Consider the following 17,272-nt stretch of genomic DNA (forward strand, 5'->3'; position numbering starts at 1 on the left):
TAGAAAAAAAAAATCACGAAAATTGAAAAAATATTTGTAAACCTTATATTGGAAACAGAAAAAAAAATAAAATAATCCACGTTTGTTTAACAAATATTTTTAAAAGACTTAAAAATAATGAATGTCCAATTCTCCGATTTTTTTATTAAAAAAAATATTTTGTAACAAACAAAATTTTTAAAAAAATATTTTTTTCATATTTTTACTTTTTTTAAATATTTTTTAAAAGCATTTTTTCCATATTTTTTAAAAAATATTTTTAAACAAATATAACAAATATTTCAAAAAAATATTAAAAAATACATATTTTGTAAAGACTAACAAATATTGAATATACATTTCTCCGATTATTAAAAAACTATTTACTTAAAAAAATTAGAAAAAAAATCAAAAACTCACTTTAATCAAAAAAAAAAAAAAAAAAACATTTTATGAACATTTACACAAAAAAAAAAAAAAAATCACGAAGATTGAAAAAATATTTGTAAACCTTATATTGAAAACAAAAAAAAATAAAATAATCCACGTTTATTTAAAAAATATTTTTAAAAGACTTAAAAATGATGAATATCCACTTATCCGATTTTTGGAAAAATTTTAATTTTTTTTTTTTTAAAAAAATATTTTTAACAAATTTTTAAAACAAATATTTTTTCAATATTTTAAACTTTTTTTTAAATATTTTTTTAAAAACATTTTTTTCAATTTTTTTTTAAAAAAATATTTTTAAACAAATGTATAAAAAATATATTTAAAAAATAGATATTTTTTAAAGACTAACAAATATTGAATATCCATTTCTCCGATTATTAAAAAATATTTTTTTTTTTAAATAATTTAAAAATATTCACGGTTATGAAAAAAATATTTTATGAAAAATATTTTTTTAAATTTTTTTCAATATTTTTAAACAAATATTTAAAAAAATATATATTTTTTAAAGACTAACAAATATTGGATATCCATTTCTCCGATTATTGAAAAAATATTTATTTAAAATAATTTTAAAAAATTCACGATTATCAAAAAAATCCACGATTTTCGAAAATAAAATATTCAATGAATATTTACGAAAAAATCCACAATTTTTGAAAAAAAAAATAATTTTAAACATTTTAAAAATTGTATTATATAGAAAAATATTAAAAAAAAATTTGGAGGAAACTATTTAAAACTATAAACTAATTACTTAAAATATATATGAAGAATTCGGGATTATAGAAAAAATAGTTTCAAAATAAAAACCCATTATTAAAAGAATATTTCTAAAAATTCATTAATTCGAAATATTTTATGAAATCCATTAAATCATTAGAAACGTGAAAGAAATATTCTTAAAAACTAAATTGGTACTGCGTTTAAAAAAAGTGTTTTTTAAGTCACGTTTTAAAAAAAAATATTTTTAAAATCCAAGTTGTTATATTTTTTTATTATTAAAAATTAAAAAACCACGTTTTTTAGAAAGTTTTTTTTATAAATCCATGTTTGTTGGAAAATTTTAAAAGAATTTGTTTTAAAATTGGTGTTTTTTTATAAGTTCTCTAAAAAATATTTTTATAAAACTCCACAATCTTTGGAAAGTGTTCAAAATATATTAAGAAATCCATTGAATCATTGGAAACTTGAAAGAAATATTCTTAGAAATAAAATTGTTGTTGCCTTACAAAAAAATTCACAACAATTTAAGATGATTCCTGCGGCTTTAATGCTAGATTCATTGCTCCTTCCTTAATAACAGTGAATAATGAAAATTATTTTTAAAAATTTTTAAACTCAAAAATCCAATTTTTCTGCTTATTTCTTCTTCTTGTAAAAAATGTCAATTCATTGAAAACATTAATCTTTCTTTTTCCCCCCAAATTTCGATGACTAAAAGCCAAACTAAAAATAAATATCTGAAAACACACATCACTTAACTTCATTTCACTTTCGATTTCCTTAGAAACCCAATACTCAATCTCGTTGAAAAGAAAAAAAAAAACAAAAAAAATAAAGAACTGAGTATTACAACATACACACATCAAGTATCGGATGTGGTTATCTTTGTTTCGATAATCAAACACTACTCTCTTTTCTTAAAAAAAAATCAATAACAGAAAGAAAACCAATTTCTAATAACAAAAAATTGCAAGTCACACAATTGTAAGAAATAAAAGAACTCATTCAATTGCCATGAATTGTTGCGGTTGCGCAGAAGTCACCCCGAGCACCTGTTGCTTGGCATTACACATTGTGGCGCGGGAAAGGCAAAACTGATGAAATTTCCGACACCAAACTTAACGGAAAGGCTGATAAACGTGTCTAAGCTCACGTAAGCCAGGCTCTGGAGAAGTGGGAATTTGAAAAATTTGGCCATCCGGTAATCAAATAATTGCTAAAAGAAAAGAAAGAAAATATGAAATGTAATTTAAGAGAGGGGGGAGGTGTGAGCATATGTCTCTTATTCTCTATTATAATTAAGACATCAGTAAATAGACGTATAGAATAATTATCAATAATTATATTTATAAATTAATTTTTGGGGATTTTTGTTTAAAAATACAAAAATAAATAAAAAAAAACCGGCACAGGTAAGTTATTTTGCAATTCTCTTAGGAATTTCTCTTTAATTATTTGCCCATCTATGAGGATGAGCGATGAACAGCACATGGTTTCTCATTTAAACTCTCTTTTTAACTTTCTCTTTTTTTCCAATTTAACGGGTTCATGTTTTGAAAGAGTCATAGAAAATAGCCCATCTCTTTTTTGAAACGAGATCTCATTCATATGCTCTTCTCTCTTTCTCTTTGTCTAATTCAAAGTTCTGCCCTATTGCTAACGACAACATAAAAACAATCAAAACAATGAGTTTCACTTCCACTATCACTGTCAGAGTGTGACATATTTGGAGCAATATTTTACGCTTTGGCAAGGGGCACTTTAATTTTCAATGATGGAAACAATTTTTTTTTTGTTTATAGACAGTGGAAATCTAAATGTTTTTGAAAATTATGTTATTAAAAAAATGAAATTATTAGAAAATTAAAAAAAAATATTTTTAAAACATCCGCCGTTGCTTGGATTTATGAAAAATATTTTTAAAAATTCCTCGAATATTGGGATTAATGAAAAAATATTTTTAAAAAATCCTCGATTGCTGGAATTTATGAAAAAAAAAATATTTTTAAAAAATTCTCGATTGTTGGAGTTAATGAGAAATTTTTTTTTTAAAAAATTCTCGATTGTTGGAATTAATGAAAAAATGTTTTTTTTTAAAAATCCGCCTTTATTGGGGTTAATGAAAATGTATTTAAAAAAGATCCAAGTTTTTAAGGATTTATGAAAAAAAAATATTTTAAAAAATCCACATTTCTTGGTATTTATGAAAAAAAATATTTTTAAAAAATCCACATTTATTGGTATTTATGAAAAATTTTTTTTTAAACTTTCACGTTTGTTGGAAATTATGAAAAAAAATATTTAAAAAAAATCCACGTTTATTGGGATTTATGAAAAAAATATTTAAAAAAAATCCACGTTTATTGGGATTTATGAAAAAAATATTGAAAAAAAATCCACGTTTATTGGGATTTATGAAAAAATGTTTTTAAAACTTTCACGTTTGTTGGGATTTATGAAAAGATGTTTTATAAAGTCCACATTTGTTGAGATTTATAATATTTTTATAAATATATTTAAAATAATATTTTAAAAAATCCACGTTTTTTGGGATTTATAAAAAACTATTTTTTTTTAAATCAACTTGTTGGGATATATAAAAAAATATTTTTAAAAATCCACTTTTTTTGGGAATTATGAAAAAAATATTTTTAAACATCCAAGTTTTTTAGGGATTTATAAACAAAAAATATTTTTAAAAATCCACGTTTATTGGGATTTATGAAAAATATTTTTAAAAAATCCAGGTCTGTTGGTTAAAAAAAACATATTTTTGAGATTTATAAAAAAAATATTTTTAAAAAAATCAACGTTTGTTGGGATTTTTGAAACATATTTAAAAAAAAATCCTCCATTGTTGGGATTTATGAAAAGATATTTAAAAAAATCCACGTCTGTAGAGATTTATAAAAATAATATTTTAAAATAATCTACGTTTGTTTATATTAAAAATATTTTTAAAAAATCCACGAATTTTGGGATTAATAAAAAATATTTTTAAAAAAGCCATGTTTGTTGGGATTTATTTATGAAAAAATATTTTTAAACAATTCACATTTATTAAAAGTGGTTAAAAAATATTTTTAAAAAAATCCACTTTTAGTGGAAGTGGTTAAAAATATTTTTAAAAAAATCCACGTTTGTTGGGATTTACAAAAAATAATTTTACAAAAATCCACGTTTATTGGAAGTGGCTAAAAATATTTTAAAAAAATCCACGATTATTGGAAGTGGTTAAAAAATATTTTTAAAAAATCCACGTTTATTGAAAGTGGTTAAAAAATATTGTTAAAAAATCCCCGTTTATTGGGAGTGGTTAAAAAGTATTTTTAAAAAATCCCCGTTTATTGGGAGCGGTTAAAAACATTTTTAAAAAATTCACGTTTTTTGGAAGTGGTTAAAAAATTTTTTTAAAAAATCCACGTTTGTTGGATGTGGTTAAAAAATATCTTTAAAAAATCCACGTTTATTGGAAGTGGTTAAAAATATTTTTAAAAAATCCATGTTTATTGGAAGTGGTTAAAAATTATTTTTAAAACAACCATTTTTTTGGTTAAGTGGTTAAAAAAAAATTAAAAAATTCACATTCATTGGAAGTGGTAAAAAAATATTTTTAAAAAATCTACGTTTATGGGAAGTGGTTAAAAATTTTTTTTGAATACTCCACGTTTATTGGAAGTGGTTAAGAAATATTTTTTAAAATCCACGTTTATTGGAAGTGGTTAACAAATATTTTTTTAAAAAATTCACGTTTAAAGGGAATGGTTAAAAAATATTTTTTAAAAAATCCATGTTTATTGGAAGTGGTTAGAAAATATTTTTAAAAAAAATCCACGTTTAAAGGGAATGGTTAAAAAATATTTTTAAAAAATCCATGTTTATTGGAAGTGGTTAAAAAATATTTTTAAAAATTCCACGTTTATTGGAAGTGGTTAAAAAATATTTTTAAAAAATCCAAGTTTAGTGGAAGTGGTTAAAAAATATTTTTAAAAAATCCAGTGGTTAAAAAATATTTTTCAAAAACCCACATTTATTGGAAGTGGTTAAAAATTTTTTTTAAAAATCCGCGTTTATTGGAAGTGGTTAAAAAATATTTTTAAAAAATCCACGTTTGTTGGGATTTATAAAAAAATATTTTTAAAAAATCCACGTTTGTTGGGATTTATAAAAAAATATTTTTAAAAAATCCACGTTTGTTGGGATTTATAAAAAAATATTTTCAAAAAATCCACGTTTGTTGGGATTTATAACAAAATATTTCTTAACAAATCCACGTTTGTTGGGATTTATAACAAAAAACTTTTAAAAATATCCACGTTTTTTTTGGGATTTGGCACGAATTATGGCCTTAAAACGGCCAATAAAACCATCACACGCTGCCCGAATGTTGCTCTGCGGTATTTTGGCCCATTCTCGGCGAAGCGCTTGCTTGAGGTGAACGACATTTTGGTATTTTTTAGTGCCAACCTTGCTTTCCAAAATACTCCGGCCAACGGATTGGTATACGGAGATTTTGGTGGCCATTGTGCGCTGGAAATAAAGCGAGTCGAACCTTATTTCGTAAACATTCTTGGGTGGCTGAGTGCTGAAGTTGGTTGCAATTTTTTCATCTCAACCTGTATTGTGTAACCACTTCCAATAAACGTTGATTTTTTTAATATTTTTATTTTAAATTTTTATTTATTTTTTATTTTTAAATTTTTATTTTTTTTTTGTTACCTTTATTTTTTTTTTTGTTATTTTTAAATTTTTATTTTTAAAACTTTATTTTTTTTTTATTTAATTTTTTTTTTATTTTTAAATATTTATTTTATTTTTAAATTTTTATTTTTTTTTTATTTTTTAAATTTATTTAATATTTTATTGTTAATATATATTACCTTCAATTTATTGTTAACATATATTTATTTATATTATAACTTATAAATATTATTCATATATTTTTTTAATCTACGCCCATTGCTTCCAAATCATATCGGCCGCCTTTTCTCCAATCATAATAGTGGGGGCATTGGTATTATGTGACGTCACACGGGGCATAATGGAGGCATCGGCCACACGTAAATTGCGAACCCCCTTTACCCTCAATTCAGGATCCACACATGTGATATTGTCTTCCTTGGCCCCCATTTTGATGGTACCTGCAAAATGATAGCCGGTACTGGAAAAGTATTCCATAAAACAATACCAATATTCCAGGGATTTGAACTGATATCCATCACACTCGGGCAGGGGAATGCGGAGTAATTCGATTTGCCTTTCCCTAAAGCTGGATGTTTCCAGCAAATTGAGGGCATATTCTATGCCGGACATTAAAATTAGCTTATCCTCTGTCTGGGTCAAATAACCGGCATCTATGATGGGAGGATCTTTGGAGGAAGAGGTTTTTAATTTTATACTACCCCTAGATTTGGGTTGGGCCAAGAGAATATACAGCACAAAAATGTCATGCTGTTCCAATTGTTGCCTTAGAAAGTCCTTCAGTTCATCCTTTAGGCCTGAGACCTGGGCCGAAAGTTCCAGTTGCTGGAAGCTACCCTTTTTCATGGCCACCAAATAGGAATGCATGTTTTTGGAGGTCGTTGTTGTATTTTTATCGGTTTTTAAGTACGCCGTCAGCTGGCCGGTGGCAAAGGAAGCCAAGGGTCCCGTGCCATGCATGAGGTATTCATAAATGCCATCCAAGTCATTTGATCCTGAAGATGAGGGAGAGGGCGGCATTTTGAAATACAAATTAAGCACCACATGGTCCTGTAAATTTCTGCCCACCGGTAAATTGTGGCGCAGGGGAATATTAAGTCGTCGCAGATGGCTAAAAGGTCCAATACCTGATAACATCAAAAGTTTGGGTGATTCCAAGGCCCCTGCCGAAAGTATGGCCTCTTTGTTAACCTGGACCTTCATTGTTCTCTTTTCCCTGACCACAAACTCCACGGAGAGTAGTTTTTCATGCTCCTTATCAAACTGCAGTTTGGTAACCCTGGCATTTTTAATAACCTTAAGATTTGGCCTTTGGCGTACTTTGCCCAAATAACTTTTCCCCGTACTCCATCTATGGCCATTGGCAAATGTAACATTGGCAAAGTTGTAGTGCAAATAATTCTCATCGCCAAACTGAGTTAGGCGATTTTGTTTCAGCTCATCCCAGGCGGAAGTTACCAGCTCAACAAATTCCATATCTGTGGCATTGGCGGGATTTAAGACAACATATCCGAGGGGATGACTGGAATTGCCCTGGGGCGTCTTGGCCTTGGTATAGAATTGCCTCAGCTCATCATAACACCAACCCTTGCTGCCCTGGGAACACCAAAGGTCATGGTTTTCGGGAGTTCCCTCAACATAAACCATGCCATTTATGGAGCCGGTACCGCCCAAGCAATTGCCACGACTCCAGCGACATTGATTGTTCTTAAAGGCTTTGCAGGACACATTGTTGGCCTCTACCGTATAATGGTAGGCAGCCTTGGAATTTAACAGCTCACTCGAAAATATGGGAAGCTACAAAAAAGTTGGTAATTAAATAATTTTCTAAGCAAACTCCATTGCAAACTTACCTCGGATTCTTGAGGAGGATCATCTCCAGCCTCCAACAGCAAAACGCTCCAATTGGAATTCTCACTTAAACGACTTGCCACCGCCGAGCCTGCAGATCCCCCGCCAATAACCACAAAATCATAACCAGCTAGTCCATGATTCAAGGCCTGCTCCGCATAATCCTCAGGCCATAATGTTCGATTGGAAATATTGCATTGGGCTGATAAAATTCCCTCTACCAGCAAAGAAACCAAGGTGTTAACTGCTCCCACACTTGACCCGGAACAATGATGGCCAGCGCATGCCGATGTTCCCGATGCAAACAACATTTTCCAACTGCAATGGGCAAGGTTGTTTTGTTTTTATGTCATTTTTGTGAATATCCATTGTCAGCAAAAAATAATAAAACAACGAAAATAAATAAAAAAAAAACATTTTGTTGTTTTTTTTTTTTTTTTTTTTTTTTTTTTTGGCAAACAGACTGGTTTTTTATATTTCGAGCAATATTTTTGGGATTTACTTTACACTTGAGGAGAAATGTCTGTTTAATTTTTAATGAAAAATATCAAATTTAATTTGGCCTGTGTCTGGTTTTCCAATAACTAAGCCAACACAGCTGATGGCATCAAAAAGGAGACAACGAAGAGAGCACTCAATAATGATGGAGCATAAACTTGACATTGATAAACAAAGAACGAACACACATTAGCACAACATGTTTTGCGTATAGGCCACTCTCCCAACGTTAGAGAGAACTGGTGGAAAGAGATGATTGAAGTAGAGCTTAGGAAATGCAACAAAAACATAAACAGAACAATGCATTTCAAAGAAGATAATGACAAAATCAGTTGTTCTTAGGAAGTTGCAATAATAAAAAACATACTGTGATCAGTGTTGCCATTTTTAGCTGATTTATTGGCATTTTGACGATTTTTCATTCTAACAATGGAAAGTGCCGTTTTTGCCTCAAAAGTGAAGAAAAATTAACGATCGCAACAAATTGTCTCACATTTTTGTTTAAAGCGCCATTAGTCCAAAGTTGGAAAATAGACCCAAACAGCAGATCTGTGGATTTTTATACCCTCCACAATACATAGTATGGAGGGTATTTTAAGTCATACCAGTTGTAACCGATTTATTGGCATTTTGACGATTTTTCATTCTAAATAATGGGAAATGTCGATTTTTGCCTCAAAAATCACGAGATATTAACGATCGCAACAAATTGTCTCACATTTTTGTTTAAAGCGGCATTGATCCAAAGCCATTTTTGTCATCTAAACGAAACAAATATTGACCCAAACATAAGAGCTGTGGATTTTTATACCCTCCCCCATACATAGTATGGAGGGGATATTAAGTTAGACATTCCGTTTTTTAACTCATCGAAATAATAATATTAGACCCAACAAAGTACATATATTTTGGATTAGCTTAAAATTCGAAGACGATTTAGCCCTGTCCATCTGTCCCACCTGTCTGTTGTAATCACGCTAGAGTCAAAACGAATAAAGATAGGAAACTAACATTTTGCACCGATTTGTCTTTTGTCTGCATGCAGGTCATATTCGAAGATGGGCTATATTGGTTCACGATATCGTATAGCCCCCATATAACGATACTCCCGATATTCGGTATTTTGACGATTTTAACCAATTTTTTCAATGGAAATGTCTGAAATTCTACACAAGGAGTTCTTTGTGACTACTTTATCCCCTGAAAAAGAATTGCCTATATAGGTCCACGATATCGTATATCTCTCATATAACTGTATCTTCCGATTTTCGGTATTTTGATAATTTTAACCACATTTTTCAATAGAATTGTCTGAAATTCTACACAAGGAGTTATCTGTATGTACTTTACCCCATGGAAGAGAATTGTCTATATAGGTCCACGATATCGTATAGCCCTCATATAACTGTACCTCACGATATTCGGTATTTTGATTATTTTAACCACATTTTTCAATGGAATTGTCTGAAAATCTACACAAGGAGTTCTTCGTGACTACTTTATCCCTTGAAAAAGAATTGTCTATATAGGTCTACGGTTTAGCATAGCACCCATATACCGGCACCTCCCGATATTCGGCATTTTGATGATTTTAGCGACATTATTCACCGGAATTGTTTCAAATTTGGTATTTGAAGTTCGTAATGGGTAGTACAGTCTACGACACAAAATTGTCTGTGTAGGTCAACGTCTTCCCGTAGCTCCAATATAACCGCACCTCCCGATATTCGGTTTTTTGATGATTTTAGCGACATTATTCACCGGAATTATTTCAAATTTGGTATTTGGAGTCCGTAATGGATACTACAGACTATGACAAAAAAATTGTCTGTGCAGGTCCAGGTCTTCGTATAGCCCCCATATAACGGCACCTCCCGATATTCGGTATTTTGATGATTTTAGCAACATTATTCACTAGAATTGTTTCAAATTTCGTATTTAGAATTCGTAATGGGTAGTACAACCTATGACTAAAAATTGCGTATGGAGGCCCACATCTTCGTATAGCTCCCAAATAACGGTACCTCCCTTTATTCGGTATTTTGATGATTTTAGCGACATTATTCACCGGAATAGCGTCAAATTTCGTATTTGAAGTTCGTAATTGATGCTACAGCCTAAGACAGAAAATTGTCTGTGTAGGTCAACGTCTTCCTGTTGGCTAAATATAACCGCACCTCACGATATTCGGTTTTTTTTATGATTTTAGCGACATTCATTCACCGGAATTGTTTCGAATTTGGTATTTGAAGTTCGTAATGGGTACTACAACCTATAACAAAAAATCGCGTCTGCAGGTAATTGTCTTCGTATAGCCCCCATATAGCTGTACCTCCCGATATTCGGTATTTTGATGATTTTAGCGACACCATTCACCGGAATTGTTTCAAATTTGGTATTTGAAGTTCGTAATGGATAGTACAACCTATGACGGAAAATTGTCTTTGTAGGTCCACGTCTTAGTATAGCCTCCATATAACGATACCTCCCTTTATTCGGTATTTCCAGGATTTTCGCGACATTATTCACCGGAATTGTTTCAAATTTGGTATTTGAAGTTCGTAATGGATACTACAGCCTAAGACAGAAAATTGTCTGTGTAGGTCCTCGTCTTCCTATAGCCCCCATACAATACGATATTCGATATTTTGACTATTTTAGCGGTATTATTCACCAGAATTGTTTCAAATTCCGTATTTGAAGTTCGTAATAGGTACTACAGCCTGTGACAGAAAATTGTCTGTGCAGGTCCTTGTCTTCGTATAGGCCCCATGTAACGTTACCTCCCGATATTCGGTATTTTGATGATTTTATCGATAGTAATCACCAGAATTGTTTCAAATTTCGTAAATAAAGTTCGTAATGGGTACTACAGCCTATGACACAAAAGTACCAAAAACACCACATCTTCGTATAGCCCCCCTATAAGGGTTATCATTTTCTACGGATTTTTTTTTTTTTTTTTTTTTTTTGACATTTTTCAATTTCTTTCCGAATGATGGATGGTATAAAAAGTTCGACGTGGCCTGGAACTTTGCTTCTTTTTTAACTTGTTTTTAATTTTTTTTTAAACACCCTATGATTTGTGAAATGTTTTTAATATTTTTTCACACACCCCTCGAATTTGTTTTTTTTTTAATATTTCACTCAAAATTATTTTAATTTTCCCCCTCTTCCAGGTGGCTGTTGTGGTTCAACGAAAAAACGCACCATTGTCGGTGGCTGGGCCTGGGCTTGGTGGCTGGTGACAGATGTCCAAAGGCTCTCGCTAAATGTCATGACCCTAAATCCAATGTGTGAAAGTGTGGAGACATCACAGGGTGTCCCTTTGACCGTGACCGGTGTGGCCCAATGTAAAATCATGAAGGTGAGTAATAATCAAAAATTCAACTTTTTTTTCTAATTATTTCTAATTATGTGTATTAACAACTAATTATATCAACAAATTAATCTTATTCTATTTACTATGAGAAAATTAAAATAAAAATCTACACTTTTTTTATTCAAAAATAACCAAAAATCTGTTGTACAACTTTGCATGCTGGCTTTCTTGATTTTTATGGAATATTACAAAACAATTTCGTTCAAAATTATTTCAAATTCGTACTTCTTTTTTATCTCTACTTTTTTCTTGTAATCAAAACAAAAAAACAATTGTTTTAAACAAAATAATTGAAGATATTTTTTTACCTTTCATTTGTTAATTTTTTTTGTTCAATTTTTTATTGTTACCATTTATAGTTCTCAACACCAAGAGAATTTAATAAGAAAAATGTAAGTCTCTGCAAAAAAGTCAAATTTTGTGTTGTTGTCAACTAGAATTGTCCAATATTGAAAATTCACTTTCCAAACACTGTTATAATTTTTGTTTTGAAATTGCAAATCGACAAAATCTGTTTTTTTTTTTAATTTTTTTAGAATTTCTTTCTTTTTTATATTGTCTATCACTTTTCTCACTTTGAGCCTCAAAGTATGCTTTACTTTTTTGTGCCCTCGCTCTTTTTGACATTATCTTAACATAATCAAGAAATTTCTCCGCAGACGCGCGAAAGACGTGTCGAAAGACACACTTCGGGCCTTATTGCAACTCATCTCCGCATTCGTAAAGACTCCCTTTAGATTGTCTGTAGAGACTCCCCTTATTTCGCCTGTAAAGACGCCGATAGTGTCATCTGCAGTAATTCTCTCTATATCGTCTTTTTTTTTAATTTCATTTTTTTAATTTTTTTAGATTTTCTGGCCAATTTCAGTCCTTCAGGTCGCCTAAAGAAAAGCGTTTTAAGTCGTCTCTGCGAAGTTTCCTACGTAATCTCAAGAAATGCCCTTCAGATCGCCTAAAGAGCCACACTCCAGGTTCCTATTGCAAATCGTATTCTCATTCGTAAAGACTCCATTTAGGTCGTCTGTAGAGGCTCCCTTCAGTTCGCCTGTGTCATCTGCAGTGACTATCTTTAGATCGTCTGTTTTTATTTTGAAATTTAGTTTTTTATTGTTTTTAGATTTTCCGCTCATCTATGCGACTCCATTTTCAGTCCTTAAGGTAGCCTAAAGAGACACCTTTCAAGTCGTCTCAGCGAAGTTTCCTAGGTAATCTCAAGAAATGCCCTTCCGATCGCCTAAAGAGCCACACTCCAGGTTCCTATTTCAACTCGTCTTGTCATTCATATATACTCCGTTAAGGTCATCTCTCAAGAGGCTCCCTTCAGTTCGTCTGTTAAGACTCCGTTAGTGTCATCTGCAGCGACTCTCTTTATGAGGTCTTTTTTTTTTGAAATTTCAATTTTCATCTATGCGACTCCATTTTTAGTCCTTCAGGTCTTCTAAAGATACGCCTTTCAAGTCGTCTCAACGAAGCTTCATAGGTAATCTCAAGAAATGCCCTTCAGATCGCCTAAAGAGACGCCCTTCAGGACGTCCTTCAGAAGCGACCCAGTTCAGGTCTCATAGAGACGCCCTTTAGGAAATCTAAAGAAGACGCCCCTTAGGAAGTCTAAGGAGAGGCTATTCAGATGTCCATCAAATCGCCTAAAGATACGCCATTTAGTTAGCCCTCCAGGTCGTCTAAAGAGATGTCCTTCTAAATACTTAAAAATACTCCTGTCTCAGTCCTTAAGGACTGGCCTTATAAGACGTCCTTCAGTTGCCCTAAAGTGACGCTCTTCGGGTCGCTTAATGAAACGCCTCTCAGGTGGCCTAAAGAGGCGCCCTTCAGGTGACCCAAAGATACGCCCTTCATGTTGCATAAGGAGACGCCCTTCAAGTCACCTAGAGACACCCTTTAGAAAGTCTAAAGACACGGCCTTCTAAAGAGACGCCTTCAAGACGTCAAAAGAGACCCCTTCAGGTCTCATAGAGACGCTCTTTTGGAAGTCTAAAGAAGACGCCCTTTAGAAAGTCTAAAGAGACGTCCTTCAGTTGACCTAAAGAGACGCTCGTCAGGTCGCATAGAGACACCTTTCGGGTCGCTTAATGAGACGCCTCTCTGGTGGCCAAAGAGGCGGTGATCCAAAAATACGCCCTTCATATCGCCGAAGGAGACGACCTTCAGGTCACCTAAAAATACGCCTATCTGATCACCCAAAAGGACGCCCTACAATTCGCATAAAGACGCCCTTCAGGAAGTCTAAGGATACGTCTTTCGGGTCGCTTAAAGAGACCCGCTTCAGAGCACATAGAAACGCCCTTTAGAAATTCTAAAGAGATGCCCTTCAGGCGCCTAAAGAGACGCCGTTCAGGACGCAATTCAGGTCTCATAGAGACGCCCTTTAGGAAATCTAAAGAAGACGCCCTTTAAGAAGTTTAAAAAGACCCCCTTAGGAAGTCTATGGAGACGCTATTCAGGTGGCCTAAAGTGACGCCCATGAAATCGCCTAATGATACGCCATTCAGTTCGCCCTCCAGGTCGTCTAAAGAGACGCCCTTCAGGTCGACTAAAGAGACGCCTTTCAGATCATCTAAGGCGAGCCCTTCAGGTCGTTTAAGACGACTACTTCTCTAAAAATACTCCCTTCTCAATCATTAAGGTCACTTAAAGAGACACTCTTCAGGTCGCCTTCAGATCGCTTAAAGTGACACCTTTCAAGTCACCTAAAGAGACGCCTTTTAGATCATTTAAGGCGAGCCCTATAGATCGTCTAAGGCGACTACCTGTGAAAATACTCCCTTGCCAAAGAGACGTCTTTAAGGAAGCTTAAGGAGAGAACACATGTCAGCTATAGAGAAGCCCTTCAAGTCGCATAAAGAGATCCCTTTCCGGTTGCTTAAGAGACGCCATTCAGGTCGCTCAAAGAGACTTTTGGCTTTAAAAGACTCCCTTCCCTGATTGTTAATAAAAGACTTCCTTCCGACTCGTCTATTGAAACCTCCTTTCGCAGCTTGTCTCACTTCTTAGCCTACAAAAATACTCTTAGCTCACACTCAGCGCATCTATGACAGACTCTCTTCTCAGGTCGTCTATGAGACACTCTTTTCTCAGCTCATCTTCGAAAATACTCCCTTCTCAGCTTTCCTATTCGAAGACTCTCTTTTCAGCTTGTTTCTCTCTCTCTTTGAGTCTCCTCCATGAAAATACTCTTTTTCTGGTTTGTCAATTTTACCCTTTGCACAAGTTTAAAATATTCCCGAATCGTCCGTTAAATACCCTTTTCGTAGCTTTTCTCCCTTCTATGCTCGTCTGCGGAAAGACTCTCAGCTCACCTATGACAAGACTCATTTCTCAGCTCGTCTGTGAAAGACTACCTGTTCAGCTCGTCTGCGAAGAGAGTGCCTACCCAGATCATCGATTACAAGACTTCTTTCTCAACTCTTTTTTGTAGTCTCTCTTCGAGGTTCGTCCATGAAAAGACACTCTTCTCAGCACGCCTATTTTCCCCTAATTCCCGACTCGTCCATTAAAGACTACTTTCGCAGCTTGTCTCGATTGTCAGCCCGTCTAGGAAAAGATGCCTAGCTCGTCCATGACAAGCCTCTTTTCTCAGCTCATCTATGACAAGACTCTCTACTCAGATTGTCTGTAAAAAAATCTCTCCTCTCAGCCCATCTACGAAGAGAGTGCCTACTCAGTTTATCTATTACCAGTGTTGCTCAAGAACATATGCAGGGCTGTTGTAAAGACTCTCTTCGAGGCTCGTCTATGAAAAGACACGCTTTTTAGCTCGCCTGTTTTCCCCTTTGCACAAGTTTCACAAATTCCCGGCTCGTCCATGAAATTCTTCTTTTGCAGCTTGTCTCTCTTCTCGAAACGTCTGCGGATAGACTCTCAGCTCATCTATGACAAGACTCTTTTCTCAGTTCATCTATGACAAGACTTTCTTCTCAGCTCGTCTGGGAAAAACTCCCTTCTCTCTACGAAGAAAATGCCGACTCAGCTCACCCATTACAAGACTTTCTTCTCATCTCGTCTTTGTAAAGACTCTCTTCATGGCATGTCCAAGAACAGACTCTTTTCGAGGCTTCTCTATTTTCCCTTTTTCAACAAGTTTAACAAATTCCCGGCTCATACATTAAAGACTGCTTTCGCAGCTTGTCTCCCTTCTCAAACCGTTTGCGGAAAGACTCTCAGCTCATCTATGACTAAACTCTTTTTCTCAGCTAGTCGATGAAAGACTCTCTTCTCTCTCTCTCTCTCTCTGACTCCATGAGCCTGAGTCTCTTTTCTCTGTTCGCCAATTCTAACAAATTTACCAGCTTCGTTTTGGTTAGATTAGTTTCATTGTTTATATATCTTATTTACTTTGCCTATGACCCATTGCGCCCCAAAGTATGCTTTGGTTTATTTTCGTTTCTCAGCACAGACCTGTAAAAGAGTGAAATCTTACCACAAAATGTTCATTTGCAAAAACGCTATAATTTTGAAAATTTTTATTTAAAAAAAATTGTTTTGTCTTGTCAAATTTAAACATGTTTTGGCACTGTTGAATAATTACTTTCCTGTTTGAAAATTTATAAATATTTTTTCTTCATTTAGGCACAATTTTCTTAAACTTCTTTTTATTATTTAAGATGATTTTGTATTTTTTATTTTAATTTTCTAGTTGAAAACTTGTACTTTGTTCGTTTTTGTTGTGTTCATGCCTGTTGCAACTTTTCTTAATTTTCGTCAATGAATACCTTGTATTATTTGTGTATATATTTTTTCTTTTTTTTCTCTGCTCTTTTTTTACAGTCTAGCAAATATGGAAAAATGGATGATGAGGTATGATTTGCAGTTTGATATGGTTTATTTAGTTTAATTGAATTCATCCATAGTATGCGAAGGCAGATTTTGAAATAGACATACATTTAGACACAAAAAATATTTTTTTAATGAGACTCCATAAAAAGAGACTCAATTCCAAATTTTTCCCCGAAATTTCAAAATTTGCCTTTTAGTTATTTTTTTAAAAAAAAATTCTAATTTATATTTTTTATTTTTTTTTTATTTTTTTTTTAATTTACTTACGTTCCCCATCTTGTAATTTTATTTCTTTGGAGTATTTACTGCCGTAGTTTTGAGTTCCCAATTGACTATGATTTTGAATATTTATATTAAACAAGGTATGTTGAATATTATTTTTTTGAAATTTCTTATTATTTTTTCACCACTTTCTCACTGTATACATTTTTTTTTAATTAAAATTTATTTCTATGTTTTCACCTAACGTCTAAATATGTTGCCATTAAATGTTGTACATTTGTCCATGTCTAAAAAATATTCTCATTTTGTCGTTTATTTTTTTCACATATATTTCATATAAATACATTTACTAAATATAGAAATATAAGTAAGAATTTACAGTCGACATGATTGTGATGAAAAGCATTTCTGGTGAAAAAAATTTCATATTTTAAAAAACTTTAGATTATTTAAAGAATGTTGATTCGGCACAACCATATTCGGCTGTACTAAAGGAATGTTTTTACAACAACTTACCCCAAAAGCAACAACATTTCATTGTATGCAACATATAAACTTTGTAAATTTGTTTCAGAAAATAATTTTGTTGTAAAAACATTGTTTTATGGAATAATAAAATTTTTTATCGATTTTAGATACAGGATGTGATTTTTATGGTAACTTTTTCAG

General features: G+C 32.4%; 2 protein-coding genes across 4 annotated transcripts in view; one reads left to right on the forward strand and one right to left on the reverse strand.

Moving 5' to 3' along the window:
- The window catches only part of LOC105261991 (flotillin-2), a 525,605-nt gene that overhangs the window by 442,000 nt on the left and 66,333 nt on the right, over positions 1-17,272 (forward strand). For 2 of the 3 annotated variants that reach the window (XM_059122416.1, XM_059122414.1), the window contains exons 2-3: positions 11,388-11,575; positions 16,373-16,402. In XM_059122416.1, coding sequence (XP_058978399.1) covers positions 11,388-11,575; positions 16,373-16,402 — 218 coding nt within the window. The remainder of the gene's footprint in view (positions 1-11,387; positions 11,576-16,372; positions 16,403-17,272) is intronic. The other variant, XM_059122415.1, reaches the window with a different exon arrangement.
- Positions 6,045-8,082, reverse strand: LOC101889541 (glucose dehydrogenase [FAD, quinone]-like). The gene is made up of 2 exons (XM_005185976.4): positions 7,713-8,082; positions 6,045-7,656 (listed from the first exon to the last, which is right to left on the reverse strand). The coding sequence occupies exons 1-2, from the start codon at positions 8,019-8,021 to the stop codon at positions 6,109-6,111; spliced, it is 1,857 nt and encodes a 618-aa protein (XP_005186033.2). The 5' UTR covers positions 8,022-8,082; the 3' UTR covers positions 6,045-6,108.

This window comes from Musca domestica, unplaced genomic scaffold (assembly GCF_030504385.1).
Source record: "Musca domestica strain aabys unplaced genomic scaffold, Musca_domestica.polishedcontigs.V.1.1 20, whole genome shotgun sequence".
Classification (NCBI taxonomy): domain Eukaryota; kingdom Metazoa; phylum Arthropoda; class Insecta; order Diptera; family Muscidae; genus Musca; species Musca domestica.